This window comes from Sceloporus undulatus, chromosome 1 (genome assembly GCF_019175285.1).
Source record: "Sceloporus undulatus isolate JIND9_A2432 ecotype Alabama chromosome 1, SceUnd_v1.1, whole genome shotgun sequence".
Lineage (NCBI taxonomy): Eukaryota > Metazoa > Chordata > Lepidosauria > Squamata > Phrynosomatidae > Sceloporus > Sceloporus undulatus.
In genome coordinates, this window is record NC_056522.1 from 323937090 (window position 1) to 323955528 (window position 18439).

The 18439-nt window shown below is 40.5% G+C and overlaps 1 protein-coding gene across 1 annotated transcript in view; it reads right to left on the reverse strand.

The window, feature by feature from the left end:
- RYR3 (ryanodine receptor 3) overlaps positions 1 to 18439 on the reverse strand; it is a 423771-nt gene that overhangs the window by 5561 nt on the left and 399771 nt on the right. The window contains 4 exon segments of the mRNA XM_042477733.1: positions 3614 to 3714; positions 3870 to 3934; positions 9661 to 9817; positions 10394 to 10528. Coding sequence (XP_042333667.1) covers positions 3614 to 3714; positions 3870 to 3934; positions 9661 to 9817; positions 10394 to 10528 — 458 coding nt within the window.

An 18439-nucleotide genomic window follows, 5' to 3' on the forward strand; every position in this document is an offset into this window, starting at 1 on the left:
AAATATTATCAGTGGTATGATCTGCAATGCTGGCCTTTGTGGAAGCATGACAAAAGAAGACTATTCTGAAACAAATTTATATTAAACTCCACGTGGGGGTTGCAAAAGGCATGTGGAAGACACAGCAACCATGTGAGAAAAGATTTTTGCTCTGATAAACTGAACTCGGGGCTTGGTGCACAATGCTATCTATGCATGGCAGAATGCCCACAGTGTTCATTGCCATCAGAACATCATCCATATGGTGAAGCATCATGGTGGCAGCCTCATGGTATAGGGATGTTTTTCTTCAACATGGACTGGGAACCTGATTAGGACTGAGGGCAAGAAGGCGTGGAATCAAATGAAAGGCAATTCTAGAGGAAACGTGTTTCAGATTGAAAGGAACTTGGAACTGGAGTTGGAGTTTCACCTTCAACCAGATGACTGAACACACAGCTAAAATAACACCAGTGTGATTTAAAAATGAGACCCTGGATAGCTTAAAATGGTCCAGTCATAGCAGAGAACTCAATGCAGCTGGGGACGTGTGGCAAGACTGTTCAACCTGACAGAGCAGGAGCAATTTTGCCAAAGACAAATGAACAAAGATTTGTATGTTCTAAATGTGCAAAATGTGCACAGATATAGGATGGGAGACACCTGGCTTAAGGAGACAACATGCGAAAGGGATCTAGGAGTCCAAGTAGACCAAAAGTTGAACATGAGTCAACAGTGTGATGCGGCAGCTAACAAGGCCAATGTGATTTTAGGCTGCATCAATAGAAGTATAGTGTCTAGATCCAGGGAAGTAATAGTGCCACTATATTCTGCTCTGGTCAGGCCCCACCTGGAATATTGTGTCCAGTTCTGGGCGCCACAATTCAAAAAGGACATTGAGAAACTGGAGCGTGTCCAAAGGAGGGCGACTAAAATGGTGAAAGGTCTGGAAACCTTGCCCTATGAGGAACGACTCAGGGAGCTGGGGATGTTTAGCCTGGAGAAGAGAAGGTTAAGAGGTGATATGATAGCCCTATTTAAATACTTGAAGGGATGTCATATTGAGGAGGGAGCAAACTTGTTTTCTGCTGCTCCAGAGACTAGGACCCGGAGCAATGGATGCAAGCTGCAGGAAAAGAGATTCCACCTCAACATTAGGAGGAATTTTCTGACAGTAAGGGCTGTTCGACAGTGGAACACACTTCCTAGGAGTGTAGTGGAGTCTCCCTCCTTGGAGGTCTTCAAACAGAGGCTGGATGGCCATCTGTCAATGATGCTTTGATCTGGATTTCCTGCATGGCAGGGGGTTGGACTGGACGGCCCTTGCGGTCTCTTCCAACTCTATGATTCTATGATTCTATGATTCTATGAAAACTGAAACTCATGCAAGAAGATTGGCCATTATCCAAATGTGTTTCTACCAAAGGGTGTTCTGTTTTGTTTTGCTTTGCTTTTTGTGGCTGGGGGGTGTTGAATTCTTAAGCAGCCAGCAAGCATTAATTTGTTTTTGTGTATCCAACTTTTGTGCCACAGAAAAATATTTTGCACCTTCACAGTGTTAAGTATCTTGTCTATATCAAATAACAATAGTGCCAATGAAATCATTTCAGTTTCAAGTTATAAAATGTAGAAATGTAGGTGCATGTACGTGAATATTTTAGAAAGCCAGTTATAATAGCAGAAACAAGTCTGTGCCCCAAGGATTGAATTTAGAATAAAATGGGCCTATCTACCAAGGAGTGACTGAAAAGGAAAATGAACAATTTGTGTGTAGAAAGGAAAACAAATGTATTGTTATTATTTACACATCCATAAATTTTATAATAGTCTAAATAATAGTGCACAACCGTTAGTAGTAGTACGAAGTTGACATCCACGGAAATGGTTGGGAACTCACTATTGTAGTATTCAGTTCACCTTTCTTTGTACAGTTAGTAATAACTGGCTCTTCAGAATACTTTTCCTCATACAAGTTTTTTTCTCTCTCTCTTGAAACCAAAGTATTGAAAATATCATATCAAAAGTTTATATAACTATACATATGTAACAGTAAGTTCTGTTTTGGAAATTGTCTGGGCTGCAGTCTAAGAGGAAAATGGGCAAGAATTACAATCCGATCATCTTTTTTTTTCTTTGTTTTTTTTTTAAATTGCAGCAGCTTCTACTACTACAGGAGCTGCTGTTATTCTTTCCTGTTGGGTTATCTGTTATTCTTTATTTCTAGTTATGACTGAAGTTGTGCTCATCATGCATCATCTTTGCCACCACATAGTCCATAACAGCAGTAATGAAATACAGTGCGCCCGCGCCATACGCGGGCGCGCCATACGCGGCCTTGAGCATATGCGCTCAAGCTGCGGGGCAGAAGGGGCAGCGCGTCCCATTCAATTGAATGGGCGCGTGCCCATTGCACCCCGCGCGCGCCCGCACCGCCGCGCACAAGCCCCATTGTTTCCAATGGGGCTCGAGCATAGGCGGAATTCGCCTTACGCAGAGGGATCCGGAACGGATCCCCCGCGTAAGGTGAGGACGCACTGTAGTACCATCTGTTGTACATGATGATTTCCAGAGACCAGGTTTCACGGGGCTCTAATTCAAGGGGTATTCAACAAGATTTACAATGGAGAAGATGCTTCTTTCTCAATCTCTAGTTTGTCACTTAGGCCCCATACAGACTGCTTCGGGTCACTTTGGAGGTACAGTGGTGCCTCGGGTTACGAAATTAATTCGTAACGCGGCCGCTTTCGTAACCCGAAAAGCCTTCGTAAGCCGAATTGCCATAGGCGCTAATGGGGAAAAGCCGCGATTCCGTGCGAAAAAGCCGAAAAAAGCACCAAAAGTTTTTTCGTAACCCGAAAAAACATTCGTAACCCGGAACAATGATTCCCTATGGGATTTTTTCGTATCCCGAAAATTTCGTAACCTGGGTATTTCGTATCCCGAGGTACCACTGTATGCTGTTTAAATGATGCATATGTCCTAAGAGTCTGGAAGCTCCGCCAAAGCTACTCTCTAGTCCTTAGGACTGGATCATGGCTTTGACGTGGCTTCTGGATTCTTAGGACAAATGCATCATTTAAACAGCATACCTACAAAGTGACCCGAAGCAGCTTTATTTTGGCCTGTCTGTATGACGCCATAGTTTCCACCTGCACATAGATAATCTCCTGTGTCTCAGATCAGTAAGGACAGAGTTGATCAATTCCAATCTGCTTCTTAGATTAAGTGAAGCAGAAGTGATATCCTTCTCTTCTATTTCTTTATTCCCTTTCATCTCCCACTGACTACAGTTTCAGGCAGTGTCTTTCAGGGCCTTTTTGTAGGCATGCTATCAGAACAAGAGTCCTTATGACACTCTCCCTAATATGTCCAATTTCATACCAACATCTGGCAAAATACTGCTGTTGGGACAGTGACCTCTACTGGTCATTCCACCAGTCAGCTCCTGGGCTCCCTCATGGGGAACCTAAGAGAATCACAGCAGTTCTATCCCATACACATGCTGGGAGTCAGGCTTTACATCTGAATGTCCAGGTACAGAATTGCACTATAAGGCTGGATTAGTCAATTTCACTACTTAAAGCCCTCTATAAAACCCTTTTGTATTACTAAAACATAATGTGCATATACTTACAGGTAGTTGGCCAGATTGTGCTCTTGTAAAGTATGCATTTCAAATCCATGGGGAGTTGTGTCAAAATAGTCATTACCAATTCCACAAATAAAACATTTAGTCTAAAAATAAAGAGATGGAAGTCAAACATAGTCTACACTGAATTAATTTAGATTCGTAGCAGCAGTTGTTGCTGCATCTTCTCTTCTAACATATATTTACTGAAAACAAATTATTATTATTATTATTATTATTATTATTATTATTATTATTTTACCTCCATATCTTCTTTAACCTGCTCCTGTTGGTCTCTTAATTCACCAAAGGCATCAATAATCAGACCTGTTTTTTGAGTGAAACAGAAACAAAAGTATAAAGAATCTCACATTACAGCAATAAAAACAAAGAAGCCTCAAGAACATTTGTTTCAATTATATACTCTAATCCATCAGAAGCATTGTTTACAACATATATCTTTTCTTTCTTTTCAAACAGCTTATTTCTTAAAGAATGTGAAGGAGGCACAGCTCATAAAGTGGCTATGAATAAAGCACTGATCCATTAAACTGGAGGTGCTGAATGAACAGGTTGCCTACCTGTAACTGGTAGGTATCTGTGAACTCACACAATCGGGTCTTGCATCTATGGAAATCCATGATCAGAATATTATTAATAGCTTTTTGGTGGGAACCTTGCCCTTTTCATCATGTATAGTCAACACATCCCAGTTGCTATCCTTCAATTCTGACAAACCAGAAGAGCTGGATGTTAGAAAGAGTTCACAGGTAACCAGTCAAAGAATCACAATACAGTTAAGCAAGCTGTTCATGGTTTCTGATTCATACAAATGGGCATTAGAAATCTCATATAAATGGGCATTAGTGCACTAACTTACCAAAGCAGGGGAAATGTCATGCCAAAATAAAAGACCAGTACAACATTCCAAAAAAAGTGCCTAACTTGCCTTAAACAGTCAGTCTACACTGCACTGTACTGTTTCTATATTATTTAAGTTGCTAAAGCAGATGGTTGAAACTCTATAGTGTGGCCCTGTTGGTGCTCTTGGACATCTCAGCGGCCTTCGATACCATAGACAATGGTATCCTTCTGGAACGCCTGACAGAATTGGGAATCGCTGGCTCTGCTTTGCAGTGGCTATGTTCCTACCTCTCGGGCAGATTCCAGATGGTGATGCTGGGGGACAGCTGCTCCTCTATGAGAGAGCTGGCATCTGGCGTCCCTCAGGATGCCATTCTGTCCCCCATGCTGTTTAACATTTACATGAAGCCACTGGGTGAGATCATCCGGAGACATGAGGCAGGGTGTTATCAGTATGCTGATGACACCCAATTTATTTCTCTATGTCTCAGACTGTTTCAGTGACCAAGGAGGGCATCTCCCTCCTGAATGACTGCCTGAAGTTGGTAATGGATTGGATGAGGGAAAATAGACTTAAGCTGAATCCAAATAAAACGGAGGTATTCGTGATCGGTAACCCCAATCCGTGTATGGAAATAAATTCGCCAGTTCTAGATGGGGTCACACTTCCACTAAAAGACTGCATCTGCAGCTTGGGGGTGCTCCTGGATTCGTCGCTTCAACTGTCTTCTCAGATTGATGCGACAGCCAGGAGTGCCTGTAATCAGCTTCGGCTGATACGCCAGTTGCGCCCCTACCTGGAGCAGCGGGACCTAGAAACATGCTCTAGTAACCTCTCGCCTTGATTTCTGCAATGCGCTCTACATGGGGCAACCTTTGTGCCACGTCCGGAAGCTCCAACTGATACAAAACATGGCAGCCAGACTGGTTGCCGGAAAATCCAAGTTCGACCATATTACACCTATTTTAAAATCACTACATTGGCTGCCTATTAGCTTCTGGGCACAATACAAGGTATTGGTTATCAGCTATAAAGCCCTACATGGCCTGGGTCCATTCTACTTGAAGGAACACCTTCTCCCATACAATCCTTCCCGCACACTCCGATCCTCCGGGAAAAACCTCTTACAATCTAGAAAGACTAGACTGGCGGTGACCTCCCGGAGGCCCTTCTCTGTCACCACTCCAAAAACCTGGAATGACCTGCCGGAAGAGATTCACCAATTATCCTCACTCAAGGCTTTTAAAAAGGCGACAAAAACCTTTCTCTTCCGGCAGGCCTTCCCCAGTTGATTATGTCCAGAACCAATTGAATCCCCCTCCTTTTATTATTTTTCTTATTTGTGGTTTGTTTTTTAATTTTGATGTATTGTTATGTAGTTTTAAACCATCTTTTACTGTTTAATTTTATAGTTGGGAGAGAAGGTTGGGATGGGGTCTTGTGGGGCTTGTTTTTATTGTTGTATATTGTATTAACTTTGCTGTTACCCACCTTGATCCTCAAAGCAGAAGAGGCGGGATATAAATAAATATTATTATTATTATATTATTATTATGTAGCAGCTTTACACAAGTCTGGGAATGAGAGACCCCATAATAATGCCATGGAGGAAGCTAGGGCCCTTAACAGACTGAAGATGGAATTGGCACAGGCAGTTGAATGAATTCATCCACTGGGCATTGCATTTCAAGGAGTGCTGCATTAAAGGGTAAATCTTGCTTGAAGTAAAAATCTTGGGGACCAAGATACTCTCGGGTGCAGTACAAAGGTAATGCCCTCTGAGCATCCTATGAATTCAAAGATACCTGAAACAGGATAGAAAGATTCTGCATAAAATCAGGTAAGACTAAACGCTTCCCCAGGTGAAATGCTGATACTGCTTTGAATCTGGGCAAATAATCCACTTGCCCTCCTTGCAGAGGTGTGATCCCCCAAAAGCCCATCAGAATCACAGTGATCAGTTGTCTGGAGGAAGGCTTTGTTGGGGCTGACAGTATGGATCAAAGAATCCAATGGGATTCTTTCTGTGAAGGATCCAGTGGAAGACTCAAGACTCTGGCAGTTGACTGAACTCTTGATCTCTCATAGTAGTATGATGCCAATGTGTAGATTGACTACACAGTGGGGGCTAATAGTAATTACAATTAATACAAGGGGAATAGACTGTGGTCCACTTTTAATATCAGGCTGACCAATGGTCACCTATTCAAAGACTGATGGCTCAGAGATGTTATGTCCTTTAAAGACTACTGACTCAGTGGAGGATGTTCCCATATGTCTTCCCAATGGTGCCAGTAATCCTGTGGAAATCTGGATCATGAGGAACAATCTCAATCATGGATAACCTTGAGTGGAAGCAGTGAGAATCATCAATATTGTGAATTTTGTAGGGGGAAAAAATCAAAGCAGCATGAGTTCAGTAATGGGGACTTTCTTGCTTATTTCAGAACAGGAACCCACACCCACACATAGGGCATGATAAAAGGAATGAATGTCAATTCCTATTCCATGTTTTCCTGAATCAATGTTGGAGGCTGGAGTTTGATCTGAGGCAATGTGTGAGTAGATGCCACAAGGAATAATACTAAGTTGTCCATGGCCACAAAAACTATAGGGAGCAATGCAACAACATGTACCAAGTGAGTCAGAACATACTTTTGGTTTTGGATTTTGACTTGATTGAGGACCCAATATAAGAAGAATAAAGCACATAAAGACAGAATCAATCACAGTTGTAGCCTTCAGAGGCTAATCCTGATTTTTGTCCTTTCTCTTAATTTTTAAAAGCTTACCATCATGCAGTTTGGTAGTGCCCTAGAGCCTTTTATCTTTTATCCCTTTGGTTGTCAAGAAAGAGTTACTTGCCCTGCAGAACAAGAAGGTAAGTGACGGTGCATAGTGATTTGAAAAAAAATGAAAATAATATAAAAGTCAGTTGTTCTAAAGTACAAACATTGGGTAGTCATCCAACTTAAGTATAAATATAAGATAAAGTATAGGAGATTCTAGCTGGTAGAAAGGGAAAAAAAATGAAAAAATGTACTTAATTGGTACAAAATTTCCCTAACCAGGCTGAATCATAGATGATGCACTCTTCTGTAGCAGCTTGCCAGAATAATGGTCACCAGTAAAGATGTGTACCTGATTGGTGACCTGTCAAAAGACCAGTTAGAACTCTTATATGTCACTATTGTGATTCCTTCCAAAGGAATTTTGGCATTTGTAGTTTGGTGAGGTACTTGGTATTCTGAGAAGAGAGAGACAGAGATTAAATCTACGTAATTCTCTAGCAAAAAACAGCACTTAAATCTTGGTAAGTGAGGTTCAGGTGAGTTTGTTGCATTCATATGCCATCTTTCTCCCAGTTTATGAGTCAAGATGGTGGAGTTGAGCAGTGCTCTCCACCAAATAATTCTAAGTAATTCACCAAACTAGAAGTCCCAGACTTCAGGATGTAGCTGTGACAGTTAAAGTGATATGAAACTGATAACTGTATAGTGAAGATGCACCTTATATCTGTAGCCTTTATAGAAGCTAAGATATCAGCAGTCACTACTCTTGTTTGACTGTTCTGCAAATTTGGGGGTGGGAGGGATGTCCAAACTTCCCCTGTATCCAGGGCAGTCACCAATCCCTGACAGTGCCTACCCCTGCTAGAAAGCCTGTTCTGGCAGCCTTTTCATGATGCACAATGTGATATACATAGTGAGCTAGTACTATGTAGATATGATTAACCCCACTATCAGGCCCCACCTGGAATATTGTGTCCAGTTCTGGGCACCACAATTTAAAAAGGATGTGGAGAAACGAGCATGTCCAAAGGAGAGCGACTAAAATGGTGAAGGGTCTGGAAGCCATGCCCTACAAGGAATGACTTAGGGAGCTGGGGATGTTTAGCCTGGAGAAGAGAAGGTTAAGAGGTGATATGATAGCCCTGTTTAAATATTTGAAGGGATGTCATATTGAGGAGGGGGCTAGCTTGTTTTCTGCTGCTCCAGAGACTAGGACTCGGAACAAAATGGATGCAAGCTACAGCAAAAGAGATTCCACCTCAACATTAGGAAGAACTTCCTGACAGTAAGGGCTGTCCAACAGTGGAACACAATCCCTTGGAGTGTAGTGGAATCTCCCTCCTTGGAGGTCTTTAAACAGAGGCTGGATGGGGATGCTTTGATTTAGATTTCCTGAATGGCAGGGGGTTGGACTGGATGGCCCTTGCGGTCTCTTCCAACTCTATGATTCTATGATTGCTTGGAAAACTAGAAGATTTATCCTCCTTATGAATGAATAGTTGAAAATGCTCCTGATAAAGTGGGAATGAGAGTTAGGAAAGGAGAAGGCTGAATGAGTGCAGACCAGGGAAGTACCAGAGGGAAAGACCAGTAAAAAAGAAAAGTGTTTCAGTGAACTAGAAGAGAGACAGAAGAGGGAAAGAGAAAACAAAGTGGTAAGAGCTTTCTAAGCTAAGCAATGATGGTATCAACTGAGAGAAATGGTATTCAAGTGAAGTGAGGTAGTTATTATTATTATTATTATTATTTTATTTATAAAGCACTGTAAATTTACACAGCGCTGTACATACAATCTTTTTAATTGGACGGTTCCCTACCCTCAGGCTTACAATCTAAAAAGAAACGACACAAAAAGAGAAGGGAGTGGTGGTGGGGAAGGGGATGAGGGCCAGCCGTTCTTCTCTACCTTCAAGGCCTGGATCAGAGGAGCACTGGATTATTTCACTAGTAGTGAATATTAAAGACAATGACCAATTGCTGATTGTTTTCTGAAATTCCTATCAGGTTAGCACTTAGCAACTGCAAGTAAGAATGCACAGTTATCTATTTCCTTGTCTACTGAACACAACTTTCTGGTGCTTTCACTTTCTATTCTTATTTTCTTAATTTTGTATTTAGTGCCTCTACGTTATTTGGGATTTATTTATCTATATATGCTATACTCTATCTCATAAGAGTTCATAACTGTAAACAATCTTGCATAAAACCACATGGTTAAAACCACACATTTATAAATACCTAAAACCATAAAGCTAAAAACTCACAAAACAATATATCTAAAATTACACACATCAAAATAACAAACTACAAATAGTTGCTAAAAGCAGTACAAAGATTTGTGTCATATGTGCCATCCATTCAGAAAAGATTAGTAAGTCTATGTTAAGTCAGCATACCTTGAATGATGGCCAGTAAGATGACAATAACAAAGAAGAAAAATGTGATATCAAAAACAATTCGGTACATTTCATATGGGTCTCCTGCAGGGTCTTCAATTTCATCTCCAATGCCTCCGCCTGCTCTTACACCCACATACATATGGAACAGGTAACACTAGAAAGAAGAATTTACTCAGTTTCATGAAAGAGAATTCAACTGCTTGGAATTTGAAAAATAAGACCCTTTTCTGTTGCCACAAAATTGTGTATTCCATAAATATTCAAACTATATTACAGTGATTCTACTTTCAGAGTACTGCTCCTGTTTGGGAAGCTGTTCTAGAATGAAGTGCTGTCTGAGAGGTTTGGTGTGTCTTTCATAGGAGAAGAAAGTGAGGTAGCAGAAAAGGTGGATTTACGTATAATAGTTACAAAAATCATCTTTGTACAATGCATAAAGGCATCTTGAATGAGTTACATTTTGTGTTGCACACCCTATAGGAGGATAACATCAACAGACAATCAAAATATTAAGTGTTTTTTAAAGTTGTATAAGGACCAAATCTTGATCTCTGAAGTATTTAACTATTATAGGACCTTGCTTTACATCTGTACGTGTAACACAGAACAGTCCAATTAGTGACACTTCAAATATGTGTCTACAACATCAGCATGCATTAGCTGCTAGGTAACAGTCTTTTGTTTGCACTCTGACAAGATTTTAAAATTTGTATTATGTCCTAGAACTTACAGTCATCATGTCATCACATTTCATGTCTGGCTCATCTTCATCTTCACTCTTGTTATAAAATTTGCGGAAGAAGTTAAATGCGACAACTGTGTATAGGTACACAACTACAGCCAAGAGTCCAACAGTCAACACAAGCTGTGCGTGTATTCAAGATAAAACATAGTAGAGAGGAGGAGAATAGCAATCAGGGACTGAATTCACAATCAATATATATGTATTCACACACACACACACACACACTCTCTCTACGATCCCTAAACTAACATGTGGAATGTTAATTTTCCCAAACTAGCAAGACTAGAATATTATGAACAATTCCTCATTCAAAATACAACAATGTCTGCAAATATGGTCTGTACCTGCTATGTAGAGTAGTCCTCATCCATTTATTCTACTTGCTGTAAATTGTTTCATGTGGTGCTTATTATTTGGCAGGTTTTTCACATGGCATGACTCACCACATGAGGCCTTTTTCTCTGCACAATAGCCATAGTTAGGGATATACAAGTTACCCACTCCTCACACTGAAAGGCCCGGGCCTTGGCAAACATGCATTCAAAACCTCACAGATTTTCCATTTGCCACCTGCTCAAGGCCCAGAAATCTACCTTGGGGCAAGGAAGCATGCTCCCAGGACCTGAGCATTATAGAGAGACCAAGATCCTATATAACACTGGTGGAGCCTAAACCTCCACCAGTACATTTGAACAGAGGAATGTCAGGGCAAAGGCTGCCAGTCATTCCCCATCCCTGGCCAGTTGCTGGTCAGTCTATGTCAGAACTTAGAAGGACAATAAAATTCACTAAAGAGTCTACTAGTAACAGACTTTCCATTCCAACGGGGTAGAATCCATTGGATTACGTTCAATGCCAGACTGAGTGGTCCTTGTGGTCAAATGGGAAATATCAACAGGCCTTGAAATTTATGAATACAATTATGTATTTTGTTCTGAGAAATAGAAATACTTCTGCAAATTCCAGTGTAATTGTAGTGTGTGCTCATGCCATCTGCCACCAGTCAATACTATGACCAGGATCCTTTCGGTCATGTTGGAACAGAATTCCGACCTATGCAGTGACCAAACAAGTGAGTTGCAATGCCATAAAGCAGACTTACAGCATCATAACAGCATGCCAGCCAATGCGTCTATTTATCACTGGCAGTTCTATCACCCTCCCTTTTTAGGAATACAGCTTTCTTTCCTGTCTCAACACATCATGCAGGCTGGGCACATGTGCGCATCCATGCACACACAAGTACAAGTAGTAGGGGCAGTGCCATTCACCCATACATGTACTGTCTGGTCTGCACAGGCAGATTTCTATGTGTGACCAAAAATATTTGTTAAAATCTTGACAGAAAAAGGAGACAAGATTGACAAACTATTTTGCTGTGGTCATTACAAAAGCTTACAGAGATTGGAAAGAAATCCTTGCAGTGACACCAGCCGAATGCCAAAAGGAGAAAGAGTGTCAATTTAGTCTTCATGGCTTTACAACAGGAGTGGGAATCCTGTGGCCACCAGATATTGAACTGCAACTCAATGGAATCCCTACATTCCTCACTTTTGGTGAGCAGAGTATATAACACAGTTTTACTGGTACCTAAGGAAGGTAACCTTGTCGCACTGGGTTGCCTTGAGTCTACTTGAAGGCATAAAAAAAAAATTTATGATGATGAATGATGACAAAAAAAAGATGCAAATAAAAGAGAACTAAGAACATTAGCAAGCATGTTTCTGTGTACATAAATGCATGTAAGTATTATTTTGCAGATTATCTGAAAACAAATATGCTGGTGAGAAAAACAAAAATGAAAATTCTGTAGATGACAGAACGGATGAGATACTTTGAACCACCAAAACCATGTGGAATAGATTATATGCATTCCACATATCCTTAATGAGAATAGGGATATTTCCACACTGTATTAGCATTAGGGAATTTGGGCGCACAATGTCAACAGTTGTCCTTTGATCCATTTTCTCTTGCTAAATTAGTTTATTAATTTGTTGATTTGAAAAGTGGGGGAAATTTAGGTGAAAACTTTGAGCTGATAGAAAATCTTTACTCTGAAACAACTTCCATTTGCTCAATTAAAGGTGAGATGATTTTCTGGCTTCTGGAGAAAGGCAGTACCTTCAGTTACTGCTTAGGCTAATGTCTAGATATAGCTCTGCAGAGTATCTCAGCATCTCCTCTACTTTTGAAAATACTCAGTCTGTGTTTCAACAAACTTACCATTTTTGTTTACAAATATTTATTGTCAGTCAATAAATAAGATAAAGTATTCTGAACTTTAGGAACAAATGGAATGATGAATATTTAAAACAGGTGTGGTTGCCCCACTCTATGTCTTAGTTGAGAGATTGTCAATCCACACATGTAAATCTAATAGAGTTCCTTAGAGTTTACCATTTCTGGTCACCTGAGCTGAAATGATAAACAATATTATCTAGCAGGCAGATTAACAGCAGCACTCTCCCTAAAAATCTCAAGTTTTGGTCCTTCAGGAATGTGTGGCTTTACTTTGTTGTTGTTTCTCTTCAAGTCATTTCAAACTTATGGTGGCCTTAAGGTGACCCTATCACAGGGTTTTCTGGAGCTGAGAGGCTGTGGACTCAGTCAGGGTCACCAGCAGGTCTCCATGGCTGAACAGTGAGTCAAACCCTGTTCTCCAGGGTCCTTGTCCTAAGCCCAAACCACTGCACCATGCTGGCTGTCATGGCTTTACTAGAAACGTCTATGTGAAATAATGCCCTCCACAGTGAGTTTGCAACTGCAAAAGCAAAGGTTTTACTTCATAAATATGTAAGAGTGGCATTATACTCTTACATGTTTAAGTGAAACCTACACTTAAGCAGTTATAAACACATGAAGGTTCATGATTTCACATAGACATTTCCAATCCAGGCCTATTACTTTCTTAGACCTTTCCAGTCTTGCAACATTGATGTATCTCCCTGTCTGCTATACAGAAAGCACATTTTGGGCTTTGACTTTTTAATATGTTTCAACTCTTGAAATTCAGCATATGGACCTAAAGTGGCAAAAACTTTACTATAATTGACAGAATTCCCATTACATTAGATAGCCTTATTTTGGCCAAACAGTGAATCGCAACTGCATCTTCTGTACCTGCTATATCGTTGGAATTTATAGTCTGATATATTCTGCAAAAACTCATTTTGTATATATTGGATTCCAAAATGTTTATTCACAAAAGGTTAAATACATATACAGTATCTGCTAAAACTTGGGTCGGTAAATCTCCTGATACCTCTGTAAACACTGGATCTTATCATGCCTAGTAGTTTCCTTTTGGACTGGGAATAACTAGAATTAATTTTGAAATTAAGACTCTTTTACAGCAGTCTTTGCATTTTGTGGTTTATATGAACTATTTGCCAACATCTTGGATGTTGTCTTTTAGTCAATGGCAATTGATTTTCTGTGCTTTTTCAGTGACTAAACCAGTTGTATTGCAGCATTGGAAAGACAAATATTCACCCTGCATTACTTAATTGACAATAACCTCATACCTCTTTCAGCATTTGAACATATAGTCTATCGATGTCACCTTCAAAGGGATATATGGAATCAAAGAGTTAGAAGAGACCACAAAAGTCATCCAGTCTAATCCCTTGCCATGCAGGAACATCCAATTAAAGCACCCCCAACAGATGGCCATCCAGCCTTTGTTTAAAGACCCCTGAAGAAGGAGACTCCACCACTCTCTGAGGCAACATCTTCCACAGAAAGCTCTTACTGTCAGGAAGTTCCTCCTAATGTTGAGGTTGAATCTCTTTTCCTGGAGCTTGCATCCACTGCTCCATGTCCTAGTCTCTGGAGCAGCAGAAAACAAGCTTGCTCCCTCCTCAATATAACTTCCCTTCAAAGATTTAATATTTGATAAATGGGAAATATGATCAGGAATCTACTGTGAATTAGCAAGTAGTTGTGCATTTATAGGAGTGGCTCTTGGCAGTCATAGTTATATCATTGCTATAGTTGCAAACCCAGAAACCTAGCTCACGAAGAAGCTCTGGGGCTACAGAGTAGGAGAGAAATGGTGAATGGCACTGAATATGAGCATTATCATGTGTCTCATATCCACTTGATGGAATGGAGAAAAAACCAGAAACAACAGTTAGAAAATGTCAAAAATTGGCTGAGGTAAGCTTTGTGATTATCATGCCAACAAGGTTACCTTCTACTGTATAGCATACAATTAGTTGGATGCCATCCCTGATTTCAGTGCTTTAACACATATCACCCAGCTTGGATGGCATGGGGCAGGGGGGACAGAAGAAAACTATCATCTTTCCTGCCTGGAACAATTTTTAGCTAGAGGGAAAACCCTGTTGCCTTCTTCTGCCTGTCCCGGTACTAAAATGAATTATAAAAATAGCAGTGGAAATCCTTATGCACCAAATAGTGTGCTTAAAAAAAAAACAAACCTATGGACATCTTATGATTTTGAATGACTTTATCAACCTAAAAAGTTGAGAACTGATAATGATGGAATTAATGCTGCTGTTTTGATAAAGCAGCTGGGGAGGGAGGGGGGAGGGAGGGAGGAAAGCCAGATCAATATACAACTTGGCAACAACCTCACTCCTTTAGGAAGAAAGCAAAAATGCTATTCCTGGCAAGTTGTGACAGAGATGCCAAAAATCTCTGCAAAGGCTTTGTAAGAGGAAACAAAATAATAGTTACAAATGATTGCTGGAAATAAAATCAGTGATTTGAATTCAAAATTCAGAACTGAACTATCAAAGTGTTAATTTATTGTGATCTGCTGTAGAAGGCTTGTAAAGACAGAAATTTCTCAATAAATTTGCTCCATCAGGTAGAACTATAGAAGATTCCTTCATATCCAATTCACCTTCATCTCACCTAGCCCCAAAAACTCATTCTAGAGTAGGGCCTGCAGTATGAGTGCATTCTGCATCTGTACAGAGCTAGCTGAAAACCTTTAGTGCTGAGTACAGTTTTTGGCAGGAATTCCACTCCATAGTCATCCATAAGGCAGGACACCTGCTATCTCCTTTCTTCTAAGGCCACTGCAGCAGTAGAACATGAATGCAGGATATGAAATATGTAGGAGTAGAACAGGACAGTAGGAGGTTTGAGAGCTCCATGGGTTTACAGATAATCACTTGAAGTTACAGGTAAGCAAGCAGCTATTTGTTGTGGTCTCCATGATCCACATTTCAGAACACAGTATGTTCATTTACCAAATACAGTAATTGATATCATGCCAGAAGACATGAGGAAACAGCCTGACCTGATGTATCATGCTGTGATACATGAAAAAATAAAACACACTTAGGTAGGACTGCAGTATTAAGTTTTAGCACAATGTTGATCTAAGGAAAAAACAAAATAGGGCAGTCAGTGTTAGGTAATACACAGTTCACTTGCCCACAACATCAGGGTCACTACCACAAGAATTAAATCCTTATAATTAATAACTACAATCCATAGTGAATAGCTCAAGTGTCTTCATCATAAGTTTAAAACTGCTACCAACAAATTCTAATATGAAACTGGAAGTACAGAAATGTGTGTAGGAAATACATTTAGAATATGGAGAGTCCCTTGACTTGTGACATGAAGCACTTGAACTATGGTGAGAAAACACAGAACTTCCCACAATAGTGGTATGAAAACAATAGCCTTGGCCCTGAGAGAAAATGCAACACATCCACAATGTTGTAGTCTAATGGTGTCACCTGTGTGGCATCCCACTTCATACAATAAGTTTACCAAATCACCTACATTCTGTAGAATCCATTATGTGGATGATAATCTGAGGAAGGCTTGAGCTGGATCATCACAAACCTTGCCCCAACCAATTTTGGAGACAGCAGCTGATTTCTTCTCAATTCCATCAAGTAGATGTGATAGACAGATCCAAAATAACTCACATTCAGCATGATTCACTATTTCTCCTGAAGACACTCTCTCCAGAGCTTTCCCAGTGTCAAGATCCATATGTCTCACTCATCCGTGCTTCTGAGCAATGGGTACCAAGGAGTGATGAGCCAGACTAATGGTGCCAAACAGCTACTGAGTAGTAACAGTAGTGGGAAGTGACACTAGTGGAGGATCTCTCAAAGACTATGGCAGTGGCATCATAGGGGCACCTTTGTTAATATTGCACTGCAAATGGTAATAGTAAATCACCGCTGAAGCCATCTACCTTGAAAAAAATATAATGAGACAATCCAAGTTGAAACAAGGTATAGTGTCAGAACAGGGCACTCCCTGATCAGATGGCACTTAATGAGCTACTGGTAAGGATCAGAGAACACGTTTGAGTAGCGTTGTGACTAATGACACAACTAGACTCAACTCGAAAGGACGTTCAGTTGTTGACAGGCTCAGAAGGTGAAAGGAAAATCCAAAGCTGCGCAACAGATATTATAGGAACATGGAATGTGAGAAGCCTAAATTGGGGGAGCTTGATATTGTAAAACAAGAAATGGACCACACAAACATTGCAGTACTTCGAGTGATCAATCTAAAGTGGACAGGAATGGGACATTTTGAATCAGATAATTACATGGTGTTTTACTCAGGAAATGACAATTGTAGAAGATATAGGGTGGCATTTATAGTAAAGAGAGATGTAGCAAAAGTAATCAAGTGGAAGTAGAAGGAACAGATTTCTCTTCCATATTTGAAGCACTGTCCTGGGATGGAATTGATTGGGACGGGGTCTGATCCTGGGACACACTGTTCTTGTTGGAAGTATGATCCACCAATGCATGTTCCTGCTGGGCAGAGGCAATGATAATAGAATGTGTGCAGTCCAAACAGCACTTCCTGTGCTTTGAGTGATGGGTCAAAGCAGCCTTGTTTATTAGTGGTAAGTATATTGCCTGGAACGATTAACACCAGTTGAAGAATTTTCATCAGAATAACCACATTCCTATAAAGGAGATCTATCTCTGTAATAACCATGATATCTTTGGCTATGGACAACTTTGTGATAGGTCGAGGACATCTGCTCCAGGAGTACTGATATGAGGAGATGGAATCTGTGTCTGGATCAGACACTGGAATGGTAGCAGTGTTGATGCCAATGAGAAGATGGAATTTCAGGAAGAGGCTTTGTATATACCAAAGCTCAAACAGGAGGAGAAGCTTTTATCTAACAACAGAAGAGTCCTGTATTTCTCTCTGTAAAATAGTCATCCAACCTTCTATCTTGAGTAAAAATTGGCACCATAACCACAGTACATAATCACAATGCTTCAGAGAAGATGGCTCATCCACCATGGGTCTGGAGATGAAATTATCTGGTGACACCAACTGTGGTACGTTTGGCACAGAAACAGGGATTGGCAGAGTGGGTTGTAAGTGAGTGCCTCTCGGTATCCTGGAGATTGTAGATTCAGAGTGTTCTGATCAAGGCTTCATCCACTTACATAGCATGAATAATTGCAAACACATGACAGAATAGGAACAGTGGTTCTTGGTAGATCATTCTCAGGGATGCTTCCATTCAGACTGCCTTTTAGGAAAACACCTTCAGCAATAAGATACCTCTCTAAAAAGAGGCAGTGAACAGAACTGGCAAGATCTTCCTCCTGAAGACAAGTCATGGCACAGTGTGGCAGAATGGGCAGGCAACTTCTCTGCTATTTTTTTAAACAAAAAAGGAAACTAACCTATCAGACCCATAGGCTAGTTATGCTAGTGTATACCTTCTATTATTTGAAGATAGGGATGAGGTGGGAGTACCCCTACATTTGAATGAAGCAAAAGGAGCAGGTAAAGGCAGAAAAGGCAGGCTTGAAGTAATCATTTCTTACACATTAGTCAGTATAGCTGACACCTCATGTCCTTTTTCAAGTTAAGTTGACTCAGAGGAGGTTCACTTAGACTTCATTCTCAACTTTTCTAACTCCAGTGACTGCCCAGATGTGAAAAGGACCTCTGTCTGAGATGATGAATGCACTGAGGCTGGTACCAAAGGAGGCACTTGGGCAACCTGAAGACAACTGACAACAGCAAGTGCTTCTTAGCTGTAGA